Source organism: Podarcis bocagei (assembly GCF_964188305.1).
Source record: "Podarcis bocagei genome assembly, chromosome: 18".
NCBI lineage: Eukaryota > Metazoa > Chordata > Lepidosauria > Squamata > Lacertidae > Podarcis > Podarcis bocagei.
Window position 1 is genome coordinate 2,800,940 of NC_138144.1, and position 18,597 is coordinate 2,819,536.

Genomic DNA, 18,597 nt, shown 5'->3' on the forward strand with positions numbered 1-18,597 from the left:
CGACAGCAGCAACAACAACAACATCAGTGGGCTTGCAGCCACTGAAGTCCTCAACTAGAACACTAGATTTTCAGTGGGTCTACTCTGAGTAGGGAAAGCTAGCTGGCCAATATAATCATAATCTGCAAGCAGGTTGAAGACAAAGGAATGAAGACCCCCTCACCTTATAAAACAAGAACCCCCCCTTTTCTCCACCACCCATTAGCATCCAGTCTTATTTTTTTGGAGGGGAGAGGGACCCCCACTTTAAAGAAAGCTTTGGATTCCTGGGTTGCACCTGAAAGAGAAAAATCTCTTTCCAGCTGCTGCCTTGACTTCTTGCAAAGATGTTTTTGTTTTTTTTAAATGACCCCCCCCTCCTCCTCCATTTCCACGCTCTTTCCTTCTGGGCCCCCCCCCACTCTCATTCTCCTTCCTCTCTCTCTCCCTCCTCAACAGAGCTGAAATTGACTTTAAAAAAAATAAAAAATCTCCAGGAAAAAGGAGACCCACATGGCTTTCTTGGGGGGTGTGGCTGATCGTCACCGGCCAACCAACCTTGAGACTTGGGGGCCCCGCCCCTGTTGAGTGCTGGGGGGGGGGAGAGACATTGCTGGGGAAAGGGGGAGAGAGAGAGAGAGAGAGAGAGAGAGAGAGAGAGAGAGAGAGAAGGAGGGAGGGAGGGAGGGATGTGGTTACTTTAGGCTGACCGGCCAAGTGGTAACAATGTTTCTGTATCAAGAGTAGGGGGGGGGGGCGCGGAAAGAAAGGCAGGTCTCTCTCTCTTTTTTCTTTTTCTTTTTTTTGCAAAAGGAAAAAAAAAGCCATTGAAGGCAAAAAAAGGGGGGATTAAAATAAAGCAGAGAGAGAGAGAGAGCGTGCAGCGGTAAGGCTTAAAAGAATCCACAGAGGAAGGAAAAGAACCTTTTAAAAAATAAAATTATACACAGAGGGATTTTTTTTTGTTTTTGGTGCCACCAGGAAAATAACAAAACCTCAAGGTGGGGGCAAGCATGTTTTATTCAGGAAATAAAATGATGAGATGCATGCATTGAAAATGAAAATGAAATCTTGCAAATTGTGTGTGTGCGTTGGGAGGGGGAGGCATTTGGTATAGTATTTAAATATAATTTTTTTTGCATTTTTTGAGGTGGGGGGGATGAAGAAGAGGAGGGGGGAGGTGTGGTTTGAAGGCCTCCCCCTAACTTGCAATCTTAATGCCCCCCCTTTCCCCCCTTCTTACCAGTTGCAAAGACAGCTTAGGTGGCACAATAAAAAAGAGGGGGGTGGTTGAGTGAAAAGGGGAAGGAAAGTAAGATCACCCCCCATTTTTTTCTTTTCTTTTCATTCTTTCCTTTCTCATGACAGAGAGAGAGCTAGCAAGATTTCACTTCGTGCTTTTCGCAAGGGGACGAACCACTCCCTCTCACCGCAAAACTTTGTGTTATTTACATCTTCCTTCCTTCCTTTTTCCATTTCTTCAGGAAAAGACAACACGGGGGTCCCATCCATTACAAACAGAAGCAGAAGAATCACAAGGCATCTTTTCTCTGCTTTGAAAAAACAACAACCCCCCCAAACCCGGGAGCAAGTTTTGAGCCCTTGTTCTTTGGGGGATGTGATTCCTTTCCTTTCTTTCTGCAAGAAATTCGTCTCATCTTTTCAGCCAACCGGTTGCAAATTGCAGGAGGAAAGCCCTCGACAAGGTTTTTATTTCATTTCAATTTTTTTTTTAAACTTCTTTTTGGAAACCGGGAATTTGTTTTGAATGCAAAGTTGTCGGTTGGTGGCCTGTTTATTTATTTCAAATGATATGCTAGGATTAGCAGTTCTCGATATACGAGCGAGCACCTCAAAGTTTGCTTGCTGACTCCACAGCAATTTCCCCCCTCTCTCTTCCCTACCCCCAGCAAGAGAGGGGAGATTCTGGGGTTGTACGACATGCTGAGGTTCCTTCCTATAACCTCTCAGCCGCCTTCTGCTTCCTCCAGTATTTTTGAACCCAAGTTATCCAGTTTCTTAGAGATGGAACCTCCCTCCTTCCTGCTCCATTTATGAAGAGTTTGAGAAAGCTGGAAGTAACTCGGACCCTGGGACCCGAAAGTTGCGGTGATGTCTTCTTAGGGCGTGTGGGGTCTGGAAGACCCACACCACACCCTCTCTGTTCCTAGATAACACACATCTCTTGTCTATCTATTAAGAAGCCTTCTGTTGCAAAAGCAAATTCTGATCGCCCCCCCACCACCAATGCGCTGATTTGCAGTATATTTTGGCTACCCGGACGCTTGCCTATACCCGCCACCTTTCACGAGAAAAGAAGGACCATTCAGCCGGCGAGAGCTATTGGGATTCTCTACCATGGAATGAATTAGGGATGTGCGTGCGATAGTTTGCATCAAGAGAGAGAGAGAGAGAAGTGAAAGGAGGAGGAGAGACACAGGAAAAAGTCTGGACTGTCCAGGGGAGACCTAACCTCCCCGAAAAAAACGCACCGAAAGAGCTATCCGCCAGAAAGCGCTTGTGCAAAGTGCAATGACCTGGTTGCCTTTTTCCTAAACGCACACACCCACACAAAAATTCCCCGCAGCTTTCGGGGAACAAAAGAGAGAAGGGGAGAAGAGGTGGAAGAAAGTGGAGGAGAAGGGGGGGTACGATGCCGAATTTGGAGGTAGCTGCGTTGCTGGTGGCCTTGGTTGGGGTTTGCGTGTGGACGGACGACAGCAGCAAAATTATCTCCGATCGCTATGCGGTGTACTGGAACAAAAGCAATCCCAGGTAGGATGGAGGGGGGGAGCCAGGAAGAGACCCCCCCCCGTCTTATTGCATGTATTAGACCTCGGGGACTGTTGCCCTGTCAGTTTTTGGGTGTGCATGTTTTGGGTGGCGGCGGCTGTAGCCCAAAAGGGATGATGTACACAAGGCACTGTTATAGTCCATGCATTCTTCTTCTTATTATTATTTTGTCCGTATATTTTTGCGTTGGAAGATTCGGGAGGAATGGTGAAACTTCTTTTCAGAAGGAAAAAAATAAATCAATCTCACAGGCTGATACTTGGGGAATCTCTTATCTTCTCAAATGAGCCTTTCTTGCGGACTTGCCTGAAAATTATTATTATGTAAGAGGAAGCCCAGTCTTGCCAGTGATGTCACTGTTGGAAGGGGGGATGGTTTTTAAAAGTGTGGGGTTTTTAAAAAAATTATCCTGTCTGTCTGTCTGTTGTTCAAAGTCATGGCCAGGAAAACCAGGGTTTTCACACACGGCCTGGAGGAAGTTTGACCCACAAGTGTCTCTCTCTGTCTGTGGTAAATAATTCCAGAGAAATCAGACGAAGGTCTCAAAAGCAAAACTTCCAAACAGAAGAGGTTTGCTATATCTCTGTGTGAGATGCCCTTCTTTTTAAACTCCCACCACGCTCCTGTGTACTGAATTGCATCACGGCTGTCGAGACCAACTCACGTTCAGGAACAAGTTCTGGGTTTGCACCCAATGTGAATTCCTCCTCAGAACATACCCATTTAACTTAACGGATGCAACTAACTGCGGTCCATTAATTTCAAAGGTGCAAAACTTAGTTGGATACAACCCTCTGCGATTAATTCTTTGCTAAGTGGAAAGTGACCCCCCCAGTTTCCCCTATTGTACTCAATGGGGCTTCCTTCTGATCTATCTCTCTATGAATGATGATATTGTCGGTCTCTTTAGGATAACTGATATGCCGGGGGTTTTTTCCCCGTCAAACTTTTGGACTTACTTTGCCTTATTTTGAAGAATTGGGGGGGGGGCAATTATCAGTTTGTCTTGAGGCTGACAATTCTGAGTGCGTGTACCTATATAGCAGGGCTGTCTGAATATTTTCATCTATCTATTTCCCCGTTTTTTTCCAAGGCTTAAGTTCGAGAAGTTTCGCTGTGGTCTGTGTCGCCTTCCAAGCCAGATATAAAAACAACTGAGGCGGTGGTGGTGGGGTTAGAGAAATATATTTTTTCTTAACAGCTGTTTTACGTTTGGAATCTGAGCCACCGAAGAGTGGTGGCGGGGTGTGTGTGTGTGTGTTGAGGAGGGAAATCATTCTTCCAGAAGTCAATTCTTGGAAGTTGTAATTCTGGGCAGCCAAGAGGAACAAAATGATAACAGTTTTCAGCAGAACTGCAGACTGTAAAATCAATTACGCGTCACTTACAGGGTTGCATCTTGTCAAATTAAAACACCAGTTCTCTCTCTCTCTCCTACACACACACACACACACACACACACACACACACACACACTGAAGAGGAGGCAGTTCTTGACCTGTTTCCTTGTGTTTCCCCCCAACATCTAACCTACTGGACAAAACCATCTCTTGCATAACGACTACTCCTTGAAGAATCTTAGAAGGGAAATAAAGGTTTTTTTCCCCAAAAATAAAATAAAATAAAAATGAAGCAAGCAACATTCATTTCCAAACCGGCTCGCGGCCATAGACTCCATGGGGATACTTAGAAGTTGCTTCGAAAGCTTGGCGACTCTCTCTATGGAGCGCTGAAAGGTTAGCGAAGCTCATCATGGCTTTGTAAGGTTTTCTCTTATGTGACGGCGAAGTAGGTTAGCTTCCCCACTCCATCCTTCCCTGCTTTCTAAGGATTTATTGGGCAAGTGAGTCCACGACCTACAGCCTTGGTCGTGAACTTCAGGTACATCCCGGTCGCCTTTTGGGTTTGGTTTCTGGGTCAAAAGTCTGTGTGCTCCACCCATTTCTGGTACCCCCAAAGTGGAAGGGCACCCCCACCTTCCAGATCTTACACGAATTAGAGCAATCAGCTGGGAGGGAGGGGGCCGTGTGGCTCTTTCGGGGGGGGGACCCTCTTTCTCTGTCCACCATAAGCGTGCGGTTCCAGAAATGGATGGTGCCTCTTCTCGCCTCGAGAGCTCATAACAGCTTTCTGAAGTCTCAAGCAGTTGAAAAACCGGCTGTTTGGACCACATCCAAAATTCTGATGGCGCGTCGTGACCGAGAGGATTCCCCCCCCTCCTCCCCCAAACCCCTTAAATGTTGCAGATAATTTTTATTTCTATTTAAAAGATACCCCCCCAAAAAATACCACCACTCCTCCTCCTTTTGTTTTGAAATCCCCCTTAAATTAAAGGAGAAAGAGCGATGAGAAAACGCGAGTTGCTTCTTACTGCTTCTTATCTGAACTTTTTTCCATGCGCAGCTTCGATATGTTGGCGGTGTTCGTATCCCCCCTGCTCCCCATTTAAAACTTAAAGATCCTGGGGCACCCGATTTCTTTATGCGCTTTTAGACAAGCTGTGGCACACGCACCCCACCTCCCCAGGTGTGTTAAATAGTCCAGTTACTGGCGCTTGTTCCACTGAACCCCTTTTGATTTATATGTAATTTTTCTAAATAGAAAGCTTCGGCCGTTTTTGCCTGGAATGGTCCCGAATTATTTGCGGGTGCAAAATTTCAAGAGTCCGGGGGCTTTGATATGCTTCTTCCTGTTCCTTTGCTCCACGGCGCCAGCAAAGATGGCTATTGTTGCAGGGCCCCCTTGGCTATTTGCTGAATGGGCAGCAAACAAAACGAAATAAATCTCTTCGCGGATGCAAAAGCGAACCTTTCCGGTTGTGCAGAAACCTGGGGGAAATGTGGCGAAATGCGGAATAAAAATATTTGCCCGGTGCCCAGCTTTCAGAGAAAGTCACCCACTGACCCACCCCCCGTTTCCTCCCTATATACCCACATCTCAGTGGAAGATAATTCCCCTCCCCTCCGGTCCCCACTCTCGCTGTGAGAAAGCTCCGAGGGGAACCTTTAATAGCAAAATCTCTCTCTCTCTCTGTCCCACACCCCCCTAGCCCGTTTCCTGCCATTATGAATGAGGGCCTTCATTCTGGAGATGAAATGTTTTAAAATTTGAGGGGAATTCGTGACCTCTTTTCAATGAGGACCTCTGTAGCGGGTCGCGGTGGGGGAAAGGGGGTCGGTTCGCCAGGCCGACTCGGCCTCCCTAAATCCGGCTTCCTGGGTCGGGGTCTGGTACGAAACATCCGGGGGCCGCCTGTAACCCAGAGGGCATCTGTGGCACCTTCTTCGCCCGCAACCAGGAGGTTGCAAGCCCCATCGAGACAATGCCCTGTTTCTACGCTCTCCTTGCATTGCTCACCTAGCATTTGTGGCTGACTCTGGCTTTAGGGGCTGCAACCTCCGACCTTCACAGGGATTATATTTCCCTGGGTGATTTTGCGTTTGTGCAATGGGCATTTTGGGGGTCCACATCTTCCCCCTTCAACTCCTTTTCGTTAATCTATATATGCGGGATTGAACAAAATGAGAGCCGCTTGTCCCGCCTTGAGACCACAATAGATACGCCGCCTATGTTCGCGTGGTGTACGATTTCTTGTCGCAAAGGTGGACATCCTTTGGGACGGCAATGGTGTGGTTTTTGTTGGTTATGTTTGCATGTATGATTTCCTCGCGTCGCTGTCCATCGTTATGATGCTTAACGAGAAGCGTCACGTCCGTCCTATTCAACCTTGAGATTGCCTCTCTCCCAAGGCCCACAAGGCAGGACTCTGCCCGACCCAAATCTTACACAGAGTAGACTCGCTGAACTGAACGGACCTAAGACAACCATCTCCCTTGATTTCAATGGATCTGCTCTCCTGAGTTATGACTTAACGTTGAATACAGTCCGTAGCTTTTAAGAAACAGAGGCATATTTGGGCCACTGTCCTAATTTGTCGTATTTCCCTCCCTGCCACAAACAAATTAATGTTTAGCACGGCAGCAGCAATACCTGCAGGTTAGTGTATGTGTGTTCTGGCGGAGGCGAGGGTCTAAACTTTTTTTTTTTAAAAAAAGCAAGAATATGGCAATGAGGAATAGAAGGAAGCCAGTGGATTTTAGCCACCTAAAACCAGCAGTGGTCATACTCATCCTAAGCTAGGGGTCAGCAAACTTTTTCAGCAGGGGGCCGGTCCACTGTCCCTCAGATCTTGTGGGGGGCCGGACTATATTTTGAAAATACTAATGAATGAATTCCTATGCCCCACAAATAATGCAGAGGTGCATTTTAAATAAAACCACACATTCTACTCCTGTAGAAACACCAGGCAGGCCCCACAAATAACCCAGAGGTGCATTTTAAATAAAAGGACACATTCTACTCATGTAAAAACATGCTGATTCCCGGACCGTCTTCAGACCGGATTGAGAAGGCGATTGGGCTGGATCCGGCCCCCGTGCCTTAGTTTGCCTACCCATGTCCTAAGCTGTTGTGGTCTCTCTCCCCCCCTTCTGTTTCTGCTACTTGTGGTATGAATTTGCATCTTGCACCGTCGCTCAATTTGCTTTCAGATCGGTGGCGTTTGCACAGGAAATCTCAGAGTTCCTCTGTGGTTTTTTGCTATCTTCCCCTCTTCTTGCTTAAACCCCTTCACCCTCCTCAATTATTACTTCTTTGAGGTGGCAGTGGGGAGAGACAAAACAGGTGTGATTCTTGACATTGACCGTCACAAAATCCGGCCAACGATGCTGCGAATCTTATAGGGCGTGAGATGAGGGAAGGGGTCTACTGTGGCCTAAAGTCAGGTGGCCTGGAAGGTCCATTGTGTGGGCAGCTGGCCTCACATGGGGAGAGCGGATCCTGAGGGATATGGGATCCACCCGAGGACTTCAAAGGCGGCGTTGGCCTGCAATAAAAGGTCACTCTCTGCATTTGAATAACACCGATTAGCCCATGTTTCCTAATTAGGACAGTGATTCTCACTACTGAAAGATTTCCAGGACTTTAGAGAAGAAGAATAATCCATGAAATTTAAGGGAAGAAAACCCGGTTTCCTCAGTACTGACCCAGCACAGATTGGCGAAATATATGCACACCCAAACTTGGCAATTCTGGTCTGGGCCAGACCATCCATCACAGACCAGCAGTTGCCTCAATAAAAAAAGGAGGAATCTGAATATATGTAATGGATGCCATTGGATGGAAACTTATCCCTCTCTTTGCGAGATGGGGAATCATTCAAAACAATACACCTTGCATGCTCATATGTGTGTTTATCTATATCTATATCTCTTTGCTCATCCCGTCCTCCCCATTTTATCCCTGCCATCTGGAACCCAATGTTTCCATCCCATGTGACACACCCAGTAAAAAAATGAGAGAGAGAGAGAGAGGGATGCCCTCCTTGATAATTGCGTCTAAATTAAAAATCAATTGTAAATTGAGACGCGGGAAGCAGTCGCCCCTTCCGAACGCAATTTTAGATCACCCGCAGGCATCCTTGATATCTTCGACCCGCCGCCGTGTTTTATGTGGTCGCCGTGGGTCCGGGAAACGTGGGGAGATGTTTATTAAATATGTCTCTGTGTCGGCTGTTGATTGAAATCACAGCGGGAGGGTCGGGTTAGGTACATGGGCCGGGACGGATGCACTTTTCTGGGTTTGAAGGAAGGGGTGTGTTTGTGTGTGTGTGTGTGTGTGTGTGTGTGTAGGGTGTTTCCACCCCGAAAATCCCCCCAAACAAAGCTGAGCCGGAATCAAAGACCGAGCTTCTCCCAGACCCCTCTCTGAAGACGGCCGCCATGTTTATATTCAGGAACTTGGAAAGAGACTAGTTTCCATATTGGTTTGTGTGCTCGCGGAGAATACATCAGTGCCACAGATATGGTGGAATTGTTGGTTGGTGGGGGGATACTGAGATGGGAGGAGGGCGGATATTGCCTCACTGGAACTATGAAAGTTGACCGGTGGCAGGCAGTGAATCTCGGGGCACCACAATCGGTTTTCTTTTCTTAAATGGCTTTGCCATCCGATAGGCACCCAAAAGGGTGTGTGGATTTTACAGCCCCGATATTTTTGTAGGATTTCACCATGAGTTTCTGCCTTTCGCTTGTCTTCTCTCCCCCCCCCCCTCGGATACTTTATTTTAATCTTTCCATCTAATGATTAGGACGTAATACTTCCTTGGTGCTTGGGGCCTAATTCTCTATAAAGCTGATATTCTGAGGCGGGTCCATTGTATCGCCACCACCAGAGGCTCAAATCAACTTTGGCGGAGTCACACACACACACATATCAATCACCATGCTTTTTTAAAAAATAATGCGTTGATAAAATCATTGCTTTTGCAGTGTGTGCCCGTGTGGATATGTGTGCAAGATAAAAGTTTTAAAAAACAGCCCCGCTCTGAGAAGGGGGTGACGATTCCATCAGAAGCGCGAGCAAATTCCAGTTCTTCGTGCCGGCATGATTGGATAAATCATTTCCAACGTAACAGAGAGGCAAAGATTTGTTTCTCGGCTACATCCTACCTGCAACGGTGTAATGGGCAGTTTTGGAGTAATTCCGGAATGACAGTTTTCCTGCCGGCAAATGTAATTCCTGAAAAGGCCCCCACATTTATATATATCAATCTCTGTGGAAGGGGGAGAGAGAGAGAGAGAGAGATAGAGAGAGACGGGTAAATGGCCGGCTATTTTCTTTCTCGATTGTCAACGCAGGTACATCCCATTATTTCATCTTCTTTTGCCCCCCTGGCCTGTATTTAGCCACACAAGTGTTTTCCTTCCTCCAATTTTTATTATCATCATCATCATTATATATATATTTTCTTTATATATAAAAAAACTTTGACGTGACGGCCAGTCGCCTCTGGCTGTAAACATGTGGCCGTCGACTCCATGCTTGACCACAAAGAAGGTCTTGGGGGGCAGTGGAGGGGGGGAACATTTGCCTCTCCTGGGTTCGTGATGGCGCAACAGCTTGGCCATGTGGAGGAGACTCGCTGGGTCTTCCTGCAGGCGATTCCATTATCTGTATCCTTGATTCGATCTACCTGAAGCTGCTCTTCCTGATAGGGAGATGGGGAGTTTTCCAGATAGCGACTGGCTTGTGGGGTTTCCAGGACTGGTTGTGGTCGGAACCAGAATGCAGATGTTTATAGACAGATGTTTGGACCGATCTGGGAAACATGGCCCCGAGGAGCTGGCTTGGGGGCTAACCCCATTGTGTCCAGCTAAAATTCTCCATTTAGACGTCCTAAATAGGAACAGGGGAAGGCTGCCTCCTACCAGTTCAGTATGGCAAGCGTTCCCCAGGGTTTCAAGAAGCAGGCATTCCCCGTCCCTCCCTACTCTACAATCCTGCGGTTCTGCACCATAGGGGATCGAACCAGCAACCTTCCTCTTTCAAAGTAGGTGCTCTGTCACCTAGGAGTGGCAACATCCCTTTGCGCTTTTCTCTGGGACAATTGAGGTCCACCCCAACGGCCTTCAGGCCTTCAGGGTAGCCTGCGAAGATTCACGTAGACAAGACCCAGCTCTCCTGCTCTCCTTCCTCTTCCCGAACAAACGGCTTCACACATTTGGGACCGCCTGAAAACGAAGTGTGTAAGGGCATCTTTCAACGGCTCCTCCTTGGACCAAAGTCCGATCTGACTGCCCCAAACGCCAGTTGCGAGTGGCGAGACCTGGGTCCATCTTGTGGGCATCTCCTGGGGCAGAAAGCTGGGCTACGAGGTGGCCAAGCTTCTTCGACGTTCTCCGCTGCCTTAATTGGCGCGGCCGAAATCTGAATCCGATATCCCGGCGAGCTTTGAGGCACCTTCGGATAAGGTAGAGACATCTTCATGTTCTCCAAAGCCTCTTCCACCAGGTGCCTGCAATCTCTCTGGCTTGGCGATATCTCGCCCCGCGAAATGTCCCCCCTGGACGTACGGCAAGATCCCCTTCCCTCATTGGCAGGGCAAGCCGGTCTGCTTCATTCGTCGAACGGCTATCCCTGCTGCGGCAAGGTACCGCCTGGCAAAATGGCTGCCTGCCACCTCTTTGCAGATGAGCCTGGTCTTTGCAACTCTGTACGTTGAAGATCTCAGTCCATGTTGTGTAGGAGGAGGGTGAAGGCATTGGTGACGCATCTCAGATTTGTTCTTTAGAGCGGCCTGGAGCGAGGGCCACAACAACTCCCAAACTTTCCCCCAACGACTTTCAAATATGGATGCTTCCCTCTTCCAGGTTCCCTCCACAGAGTTGACCGATTGGTTTTTGTGTGTGTGTACGCTTTTGAGATATCTCCTCTTTCTTGGCTATCCGGACACAGCCCTGCTTTTCCCGTGGATGTATTCTTCAATAAATAAATCAAACCAATTGTTCCTTTGCGGATTCTCGGTTTCCCTCTTCCAGGGCCAGTCCGTGTTACCTTCTTTTCCATCCCAGAATCTCCCACAGGAATGCATTCGCCCCTGGCCCTGTACACAAAAAACAGACTCGGTAGCAACTGGATTCCTCACCCCGCCCCACAGAAGGTCTTTCCCTCTGCCTTCCTTCTCCTCGCCCCATTTTTCTAAAACCTCGTGCTTTTTGGGATAGGGTTATACACCTTAAAAAAGAAAGAATAAGTTCTCTCCTCAGAATCCCTTCAAACGTTTCCTTGGCCTGTCCCCCCTTTTCCAAACCGTTAAATCCGCTTAGCGCCTCGCCGAGGTGCATAGGCCGCACGGTTAATACACGGCAGATGCAAACAAGGTCCAATTTCTTCGGCTAGATTTTTTTTGTGTGTGTTCTCTCTCTCTCTCTCTCTCTCTCTCTCTCTCTCTCTCTCTCTCTCTCTCTCTCTCTAGGGAGCACAATTCCTTTCCCCACAGGTTACTCATTTGCCATCCAGATGCCCGTCTCCGTGCTGAATTCCAAATGAAGGAGAAGCTTCACGCTGCTTTGCGGACTAAAGATGGGACTTTTCCCCGGGATCGCTGTGCGGCTACATGTCCACCCCCCCCAAAAAAAAGAACCTTTAAAAAGCTTTAATTCAAGTTCAAGTTGCTCAAAGAAAGCTCCACACGCCAAGCGACTGGGTCCGCTTGCAAAAAATTTAAAAAAAACCCCAGCCCATTCCTGTCAGTTTTCCACCCATGTTTGTCCCACCTTGGTTCAGTTATATCTGTGCTGTCGCCCACCACGTACATCTTCATAGATATATTTCAAAACGCCCACGGTTTCTGTGCATTTTGAAAGCGGTGGGTCGTACGGGGACACCCCGGTTTTGAAAGGTTGGGTGCATCGCTGGCTAAGTCTATAGGTATGCACAGCTCAGGTTGTAGCTTTTGTTGTCGTCGTTGTGATACGTACATAAAACTACAGTGGTGCCTCGCAAGACGAAATTAATTCGTTCCGCAATTCTCTTCGTCTTGCGGGTTTTTCGTCTTGCGATGCACGGTTTCCCATAGGAATGCATTGAAAATCAATTAATGCGTTCCTAGGGAAACCGCCTTCAGACCAGGTCCGGGGACAGTCTGTCCCCGGACCTCTTCTGAAGGCTGGGGGGGGGGACAAGGGCTTTTCTTCCCACCCCCAGCATTTTTAAAAACCCTGGGACAGCGGAGGACTTCTCCGCTGTCCGGGCGATCTTAAAATGCTGGCGGGCGGCATTTTAAAATCGCCCTGGACAGCGGAGGACTTCTCCGCTGTCCGGGGCGATTTAAAAGCCCCTGGGAAGGCAGGCAGGGGGGAGCAAAGACTTTCGCCCCCTGCCCGCCTTCAGAAGGTGTTCCCACCCCCCCGCCCGGCTTCGCAGCAGCGCTACGAAGCCCGGCAGCTGGGGCAGCTGTTCCCGCCCCCCTCCCCCCTTCGGAACATCGTTCCGAAGTGGGGCGGCTGGGGCAGCTGTTCCCGCCCCACCTCCCCACTTCGGAACAGCGTTCGGAAGTGGGGCGGATGGGGCAGCTGTTCCCGCCCCACCTCCCCCCTTCGGAACATCGTTCCGAAGTGGGGCGGCTGGGGCAGCTGTTCCCGCCCCCCCTCCCCCCTTCGGAACATCGTTCCGAAGTGGGGCGGATGGGGCAGATGTTCCCGCCCCCCTCCCCCCTTCGGAACATCGTTCCGAAGTGGGGCGGCTGGGGCAGCTGTTCCCGCCCCACCTCCCCCCTTCGGAACAGCGTTCCGAAGTGGGGCGGATGGGGCAGCTGTTCCCGCCCCACCTCCCCCCTTCGGAACATCGTTCCGAAGTGGGGCGGATGGGGCAGCTGTTCCCGCCCCACCTCCCCCCTTCGGAACAGCGTTCCGAAGTGGGGCGGATGGGGCAGCTGTTCCCGCCCCCCCTCCCCCCTTCGGAACATCGTTCCGAAGTGGGGCGGATGGGGCAGCTGTTCCCGCCCCACCTCCCCACTTCGGAACAGCGTTCCGAAGTGGGGCGGATGGTGCAGCTGTTCCCGCCCCACCTCCCCCCTTCGGAACATCGTTCCGAAGTGGGGCGGATGGGGCAGCTGTTCCCGCCCCACCTCCCCACTTCGGAACAGCGTTCGGAAGTGGGGCGGATGGGGCAGCTGTTCCCGCCCCACCTCCCCCCTTCGGAACATCGTTCCGAAGTGGGGCGGATGGGGCAGCTGTTCCCGCCCCACCTCCCCACTTCGGAACAGCGTTCCGAAGTGGGGCGGATGGGGCAGCTGTTCCCGCCCCACCTCCCCCCTTCGGAACATCGTTCCGAAGTGGGGCGGATGGGGCAGCTGTTCCCGCCCCACCTCCCCCCTTCGGAACATCGTTCCGAAGAGGGGCGGCTGGGGCAGCTGTTCCCGCCCCACCCCCACACTTCGGAACATCGTTCCGAAGTGGGGCGGATGGGGCAGCTGTTCCCGCCCCACCTCCCCCCTTCGGAACATCGTTCCGAAGTGGGGCGGATGGGGCAGCTGTTCCCGCCCCACCTCCCCCCTTCGGAACATCGTTCCGAAGTGGGGCGGATGGGGCAGCTGTTCCCGCCCCACCTCCCCCCTTCGGAACATCGTTCCGAAGTGGGGCGGATGGGGCAGCTGTTCCCGCCCCACCTCCCCACTTCGGAACAGCGTTCCGAAGTGGGGCGGATGGGGCAGCTGTTCCCGCCCCACCTCCCCCCTTCGGAACATCGTTCCGAAGTGGGGCGGATGGGGCAGCTGTTCCCGCCCCCCTCCCCCCTTCGGAACATCGTTCCGAAGTGGGGCGGCTGGGGCAGATGTTCCCGCCCCACCTCCCCACTTCGGAACATCGTTTTAAAATGCTGGGGGTCGGCAGCGAACGCTCCCGACCCCCAGCATTTTAAAACCTCCCCGGGACAGAGACTTCTCTGCTGTCCCTTGGAGATTTTAAAATGCTGGGGGTCGGCAGCGAACGCTTCGCTCCCGCCCGCCAGCATTTTAAGATCGCCCGGGGCAGGTGGGGGGAAGGCAGGCGGGGGGGAGCAAAGACTTTTGCCCCCCGCCGGCCTTCAGAAGAGGTCCTCTTCTGAAGGCCGGCTGTGGGCGAAAGTCTTTGCTCCCGACCGCCAGCATTTCCCTATGGGCTTTCGTCTTGCGATGCAAGCCCATAGGGAAATTCGTCTTGCGAAGCGCCTCCAAAACAGAAAACCCTTTCGTCTTGCGGGTTTTCCGTCTTGCGAGGCATTCGTCTTGCGGGGTACCACTGTATGCGTATAGCGCACCGGCGAGGTTGCATCCGGCTGTCCAACACGTTTTGCGGAAATACGCCATATGTAGCATATATATATATGGAATGTCCATGCGCACAAAAATGTATATTTCATTGATATTGCACACATTCCATATACTGAACATGTGTGGGTGTTTGTGGGTGTGTGTGTGTAGCGTTTTTAATCTGCTGAGTTGGTTGGAAATCTCTAAAGGGTAATACACTATTTTGTATATGTATGCAGACACATACACAAACCTTTTTTTGTTGTGTACAGTGGTACCTCTGGTTACGTACTTACCGGTAATTCATTCCGGAGGTCTGTTCTTAACCTGAAACTGTTCTTAGCCTGAAGCACCACTTTAGCTAATGGGGCCTCCTGCTGCTGCTGTGCCGCCGGAGCACGATTTCTGTTCTCGTCCTGAAGCAAAGTTCTTCACCCGAGGTGCTATTTCTGGGTTAGCGGAGTCTGCAACCTGAAGCGTATGTAACCCGAGGTACCACTGTATTGTTTCATTCTGGTGGTCTCTCACAGAAAGGCTGGAATAAAAGCTGCAAGCCTGTTTGCATGTGATACAAAGTGATCTAGAATGTGTCTTCCACACTGAGGTTCCAGGGCGAGTTACAATGTTTAAAAAACATTACAACAACTTGCATTCGTCAAAACAAGGTGGGTCCTAAGACCCTCAAAGGCCAGGATAAATAGGTGCGTCTTCAGGAAGCTGTAGAATGAAGGCGCAAAGCACACCTTAGTGAGGAAGGAGTCCCACAGCTTGGGGGCCATCACAGAGAAGGTCCTCTCGTCTCCTGGGCCGCTGCCCCCCCAAACTTCTGATAGTGGAGAAACTACCAAGAGGGCTCCCTCCGCTGACTTCAGGACCTTAAGAGGGTCCATAGAGCAGTACTTCAGATATTTGCGCGCGCTCGCACACACACACACACACACACACACACATAAAATGCAAGAGGAATTACACCGGAATTGACTAGGTAGGAACAGACCATAGCTTTGGAATATGCCAATGCATACAGTGGTACCTTGGGTTAAGTACTTAATTCGTTCCGGAGGTCCGTTCTTAACCTGAAACTGTTCTTAACCTGAAGCACCACTTTAGCTAATGAGGCCTCCTGCTGCACGATTTCTGTTCTCATCCTGAAGCAAAGTTCTTAAGCCCGAGGTACTATTTCTAGGTTAGCGGAGTCTGTAACCTGAAGAGTCTGTAACCCGAGGTACCACTGTACTTTTATAGGCATGCACATGGATATTTTATATTTGCTTGTAGCGGATGTGTTGCACTTAATAATAATAATAATAATAATAATAATAATAATAATAATAATACCCTGCCCATCTGGCTGGGTTTCCCCAGCCACTCTGGGCAGCTCCCAACAGAATATTAAAAGCACAATAAAACTTCAAGCATTAAAAGCTTCCCTAAACAGGGCTGCCTTCAGATGTCTTCTAAAAGTCAGTCAGTTGTTTATTTCCTTGACATCTGATGGGAGGGCGTTCCACAGGGCGGGCGCCACCACCGAGAAGGCCCTCTGCCTGGTTCCCTGTAACCTCACTTCTCGCAGGGAGGGACCCACCAGAAGGCCCTCGGAGCTGGACCTCAGTGTCCGGGCTGGACGATGGGGGTGGAGACACTCCCTCTAGCAGATATACGCAGGTGTATATGCTACATTCTTTACAGGGTATATCCCCTGACCTTGAAGAGCTTGGCGTCTAAATTTTGACAGCACGGACAGGATGGGAGTGAAACTTGCGGTGGGGATTTCCCTGAAGTTTATTTTAGAAGGGGGGGGGGCGTTACGGAAGATACAGAAACCATAGCCAGAGGTCTTCTCCCTTTGTTGTTGGAAGCTGTTGATGCTTCTGAGTGCCAGGGAATTGCAGATGGGGAGAATTGCGTCTCCTGAACTCGGGTCCCGCTTGGAGTGGACCGGACTGGACGGGCCTTCACTGGTCCGGATCCAGCTGTCGGGATCTTACGCCGGTGTGAGGGAGCAAGGACAATTGCTGTGTGCATAAGCTTCATTTACGGGTAGGGATCAGCACTGCGGAATACGCTTAAAGGTTTTCTGGATAAGAATTTCCTGAGAAAACACTGGGACTAAGAGAGGTTTAGGCAAAGGTGGCCTCTTTCCCCTATTCTATCTATCTATCTATCTATCTATCTATCTATCTATCTATCTATCTATCTATCTCTCTCTCTCTCTCTCTATCTATCTATCTATCTATCTATCTATCTATCTATATCTATCTATCATCTATCTATCTATCTATCTATCTATCTATCTATCTATCTATCTATCATCTATCTATCATCTATCTATCATCTATCATCTATCTATCTATCTATCTATCTATCATCTATCTATCTATCTATCATCTATCTATCTATCTATCTATCTATCTATCTATCTATCTATCTATCATCTATCTATCATCTCTCTATCATCTATCTATCTATCTATCTATCTATCTATCTATCTATCTATCTATCTATCCATCCATCCATCTAGGTTGAATCCAACCAAGATCCGGCAGACCTATTGAAATTACCATACACAAATGAGCTGGGTCTATTAATTTCAATAGGTCTAGACAACTCTTGCTTCCGGGCAGCCGGAAAAAAAAAAAGATTTTAGAGCGTAGCTAGCTGAATTCTACTCAAGAGTAGACAATTTGATATGAACAGGCAGAACTGAGTTGCACTCTATGTTTTCAATTCATCTGCTAGGGATCGTAGACATGTTTTTATTCCATTGCCTTCAAAACTGGCCCCGTCTCTGTTGCCCTAGCCCATGGGTAGGAGGCAAACTAAGGCCCGGGGGCCGGATCCGGCCCAATCACATTCTAAATCCGGCCCGCAGACGGTCTGGGAATCAGCGTGTTTTTACATGAGCAGAATGTGCCCTTTTATTTAAAATGCATCTCTGGGTTATTTGTGGGGCATAGGAATTTGTTCATTCCCCCCCCCCCAAAAAAAAATATGGTCTGGCCTCGCACAAGGTCTGAGGGACAGTGGACCCTGCTGAAAAAGTTTGCTGGCCCCTGCCCTAATCTATACTTATTCTACAGCTTCACCTTATCCCTAAATCTTTTTTTGGGGGGGCTTACAGCCCCCACAATGCCAGAGACACCACTTCCCGCTTACTGTGGTTCAGGTTTATTTTAAGCTCTGTTTTACGATGCCCACCAGTGCAATTGGATTGTCTCCTCCGCCAGCCGTCGGAATGTGTCGCCTGTAATATTCATGTTATCCATTTCTCTGTCTAGATCTGGCGGTGGTGCGTGGCTGGGAGACTTTTGCGTTTATAGGTTACCGGGGGACGTTCCGGTCCCTGGCAAACAACCCCTCCATCCACCCAGAGAAAGATCTCCTTTAGTGCAACGTTTTGATTTTTGATTCCCCCCCCCCCTTTTCGCCTGCTCCATCGTGAGAGTGCACAGGGCATTTAGCAATATCCTCCCCACGTGTCCAAAAATAATAATAATAAAAAATAAAAAAGAGAGAAGAAGATGAGCTTGGAATATCCTTGCTCCTCACTTTTAACCAGACCTGTTTTTTGACGTCCGAGGCAAAAATAACAGCCAAGTATAGTTACCTTTAGCTCCCACTGCTGCCAGCCTTTTCCTTCCCTTCTCCCAAGTACTAATCACTGAAATATTTTTGGTGGATCCAAATATCTGCTTCTGGTCTTTTTTTATTTTTTTATTTAATATTCTTTTGGTTATTTCTCGCTTATCAAATTTTGTTCTATAGCAAACCACCTCCTCGTTTTGTTGCAGCCGAGCTTAGTTTCCACATACTTTTTACGCAGGAGCAAACCCATTGAAAGCAGCAGGACTTGCTTTGGAGTAAGGGTGAAGTCAAAAGATGCACGCCCCGTCAACGTCATATTATTATTGTTACTATTATTATTATTATTAGCAATAATATTTGTACCTTTCCCTGCTTTCTGGGGTATAGAAGATAGAAGCTCTGATGGAAGGTAAAGACCACTAGCCACAAACCCCACTGTCTTCCCCCTGTAGCTTTTGGTCTCGATTTGCCAAATACAAACCACCCAAAAGGAAAACAGCGAGGGTTATTTATGCCAGGCGATCAGGAGGTGTCTTTTAAAATTGTTGGCTCGCGGCCATGTTGGGTCTACAGAGCGAGAGGCATGAATGAGACACGGGAGGCGATATTTA

General features: G+C 49.1%; 1 protein-coding gene across 3 annotated transcripts in view; it reads left to right on the forward strand.

Annotated features, from left to right (window-relative positions):
• Nucleotides 1-18,597, forward strand: part of EFNA2 (ephrin A2) — a 256,111-nt gene that overhangs the window by 89,918 nt on the left and 147,596 nt on the right. For 2 of the 3 annotated variants that reach the window (XM_081178107.1, XM_081178109.1), the window contains one exon: nucleotides 1,464-2,754. In XM_081178107.1, coding sequence (XP_081034233.1) covers nucleotides 2,633-2,754 — 122 coding nt within the window. In that variant the 5' untranslated portion in view covers nucleotides 1,464-2,632. Of the gene's footprint in view, nucleotides 1-698; nucleotides 981-1,463; nucleotides 2,755-18,597 lie in introns of those variants that run through there. The other variant, XM_081178108.1, reaches the window with a different exon arrangement.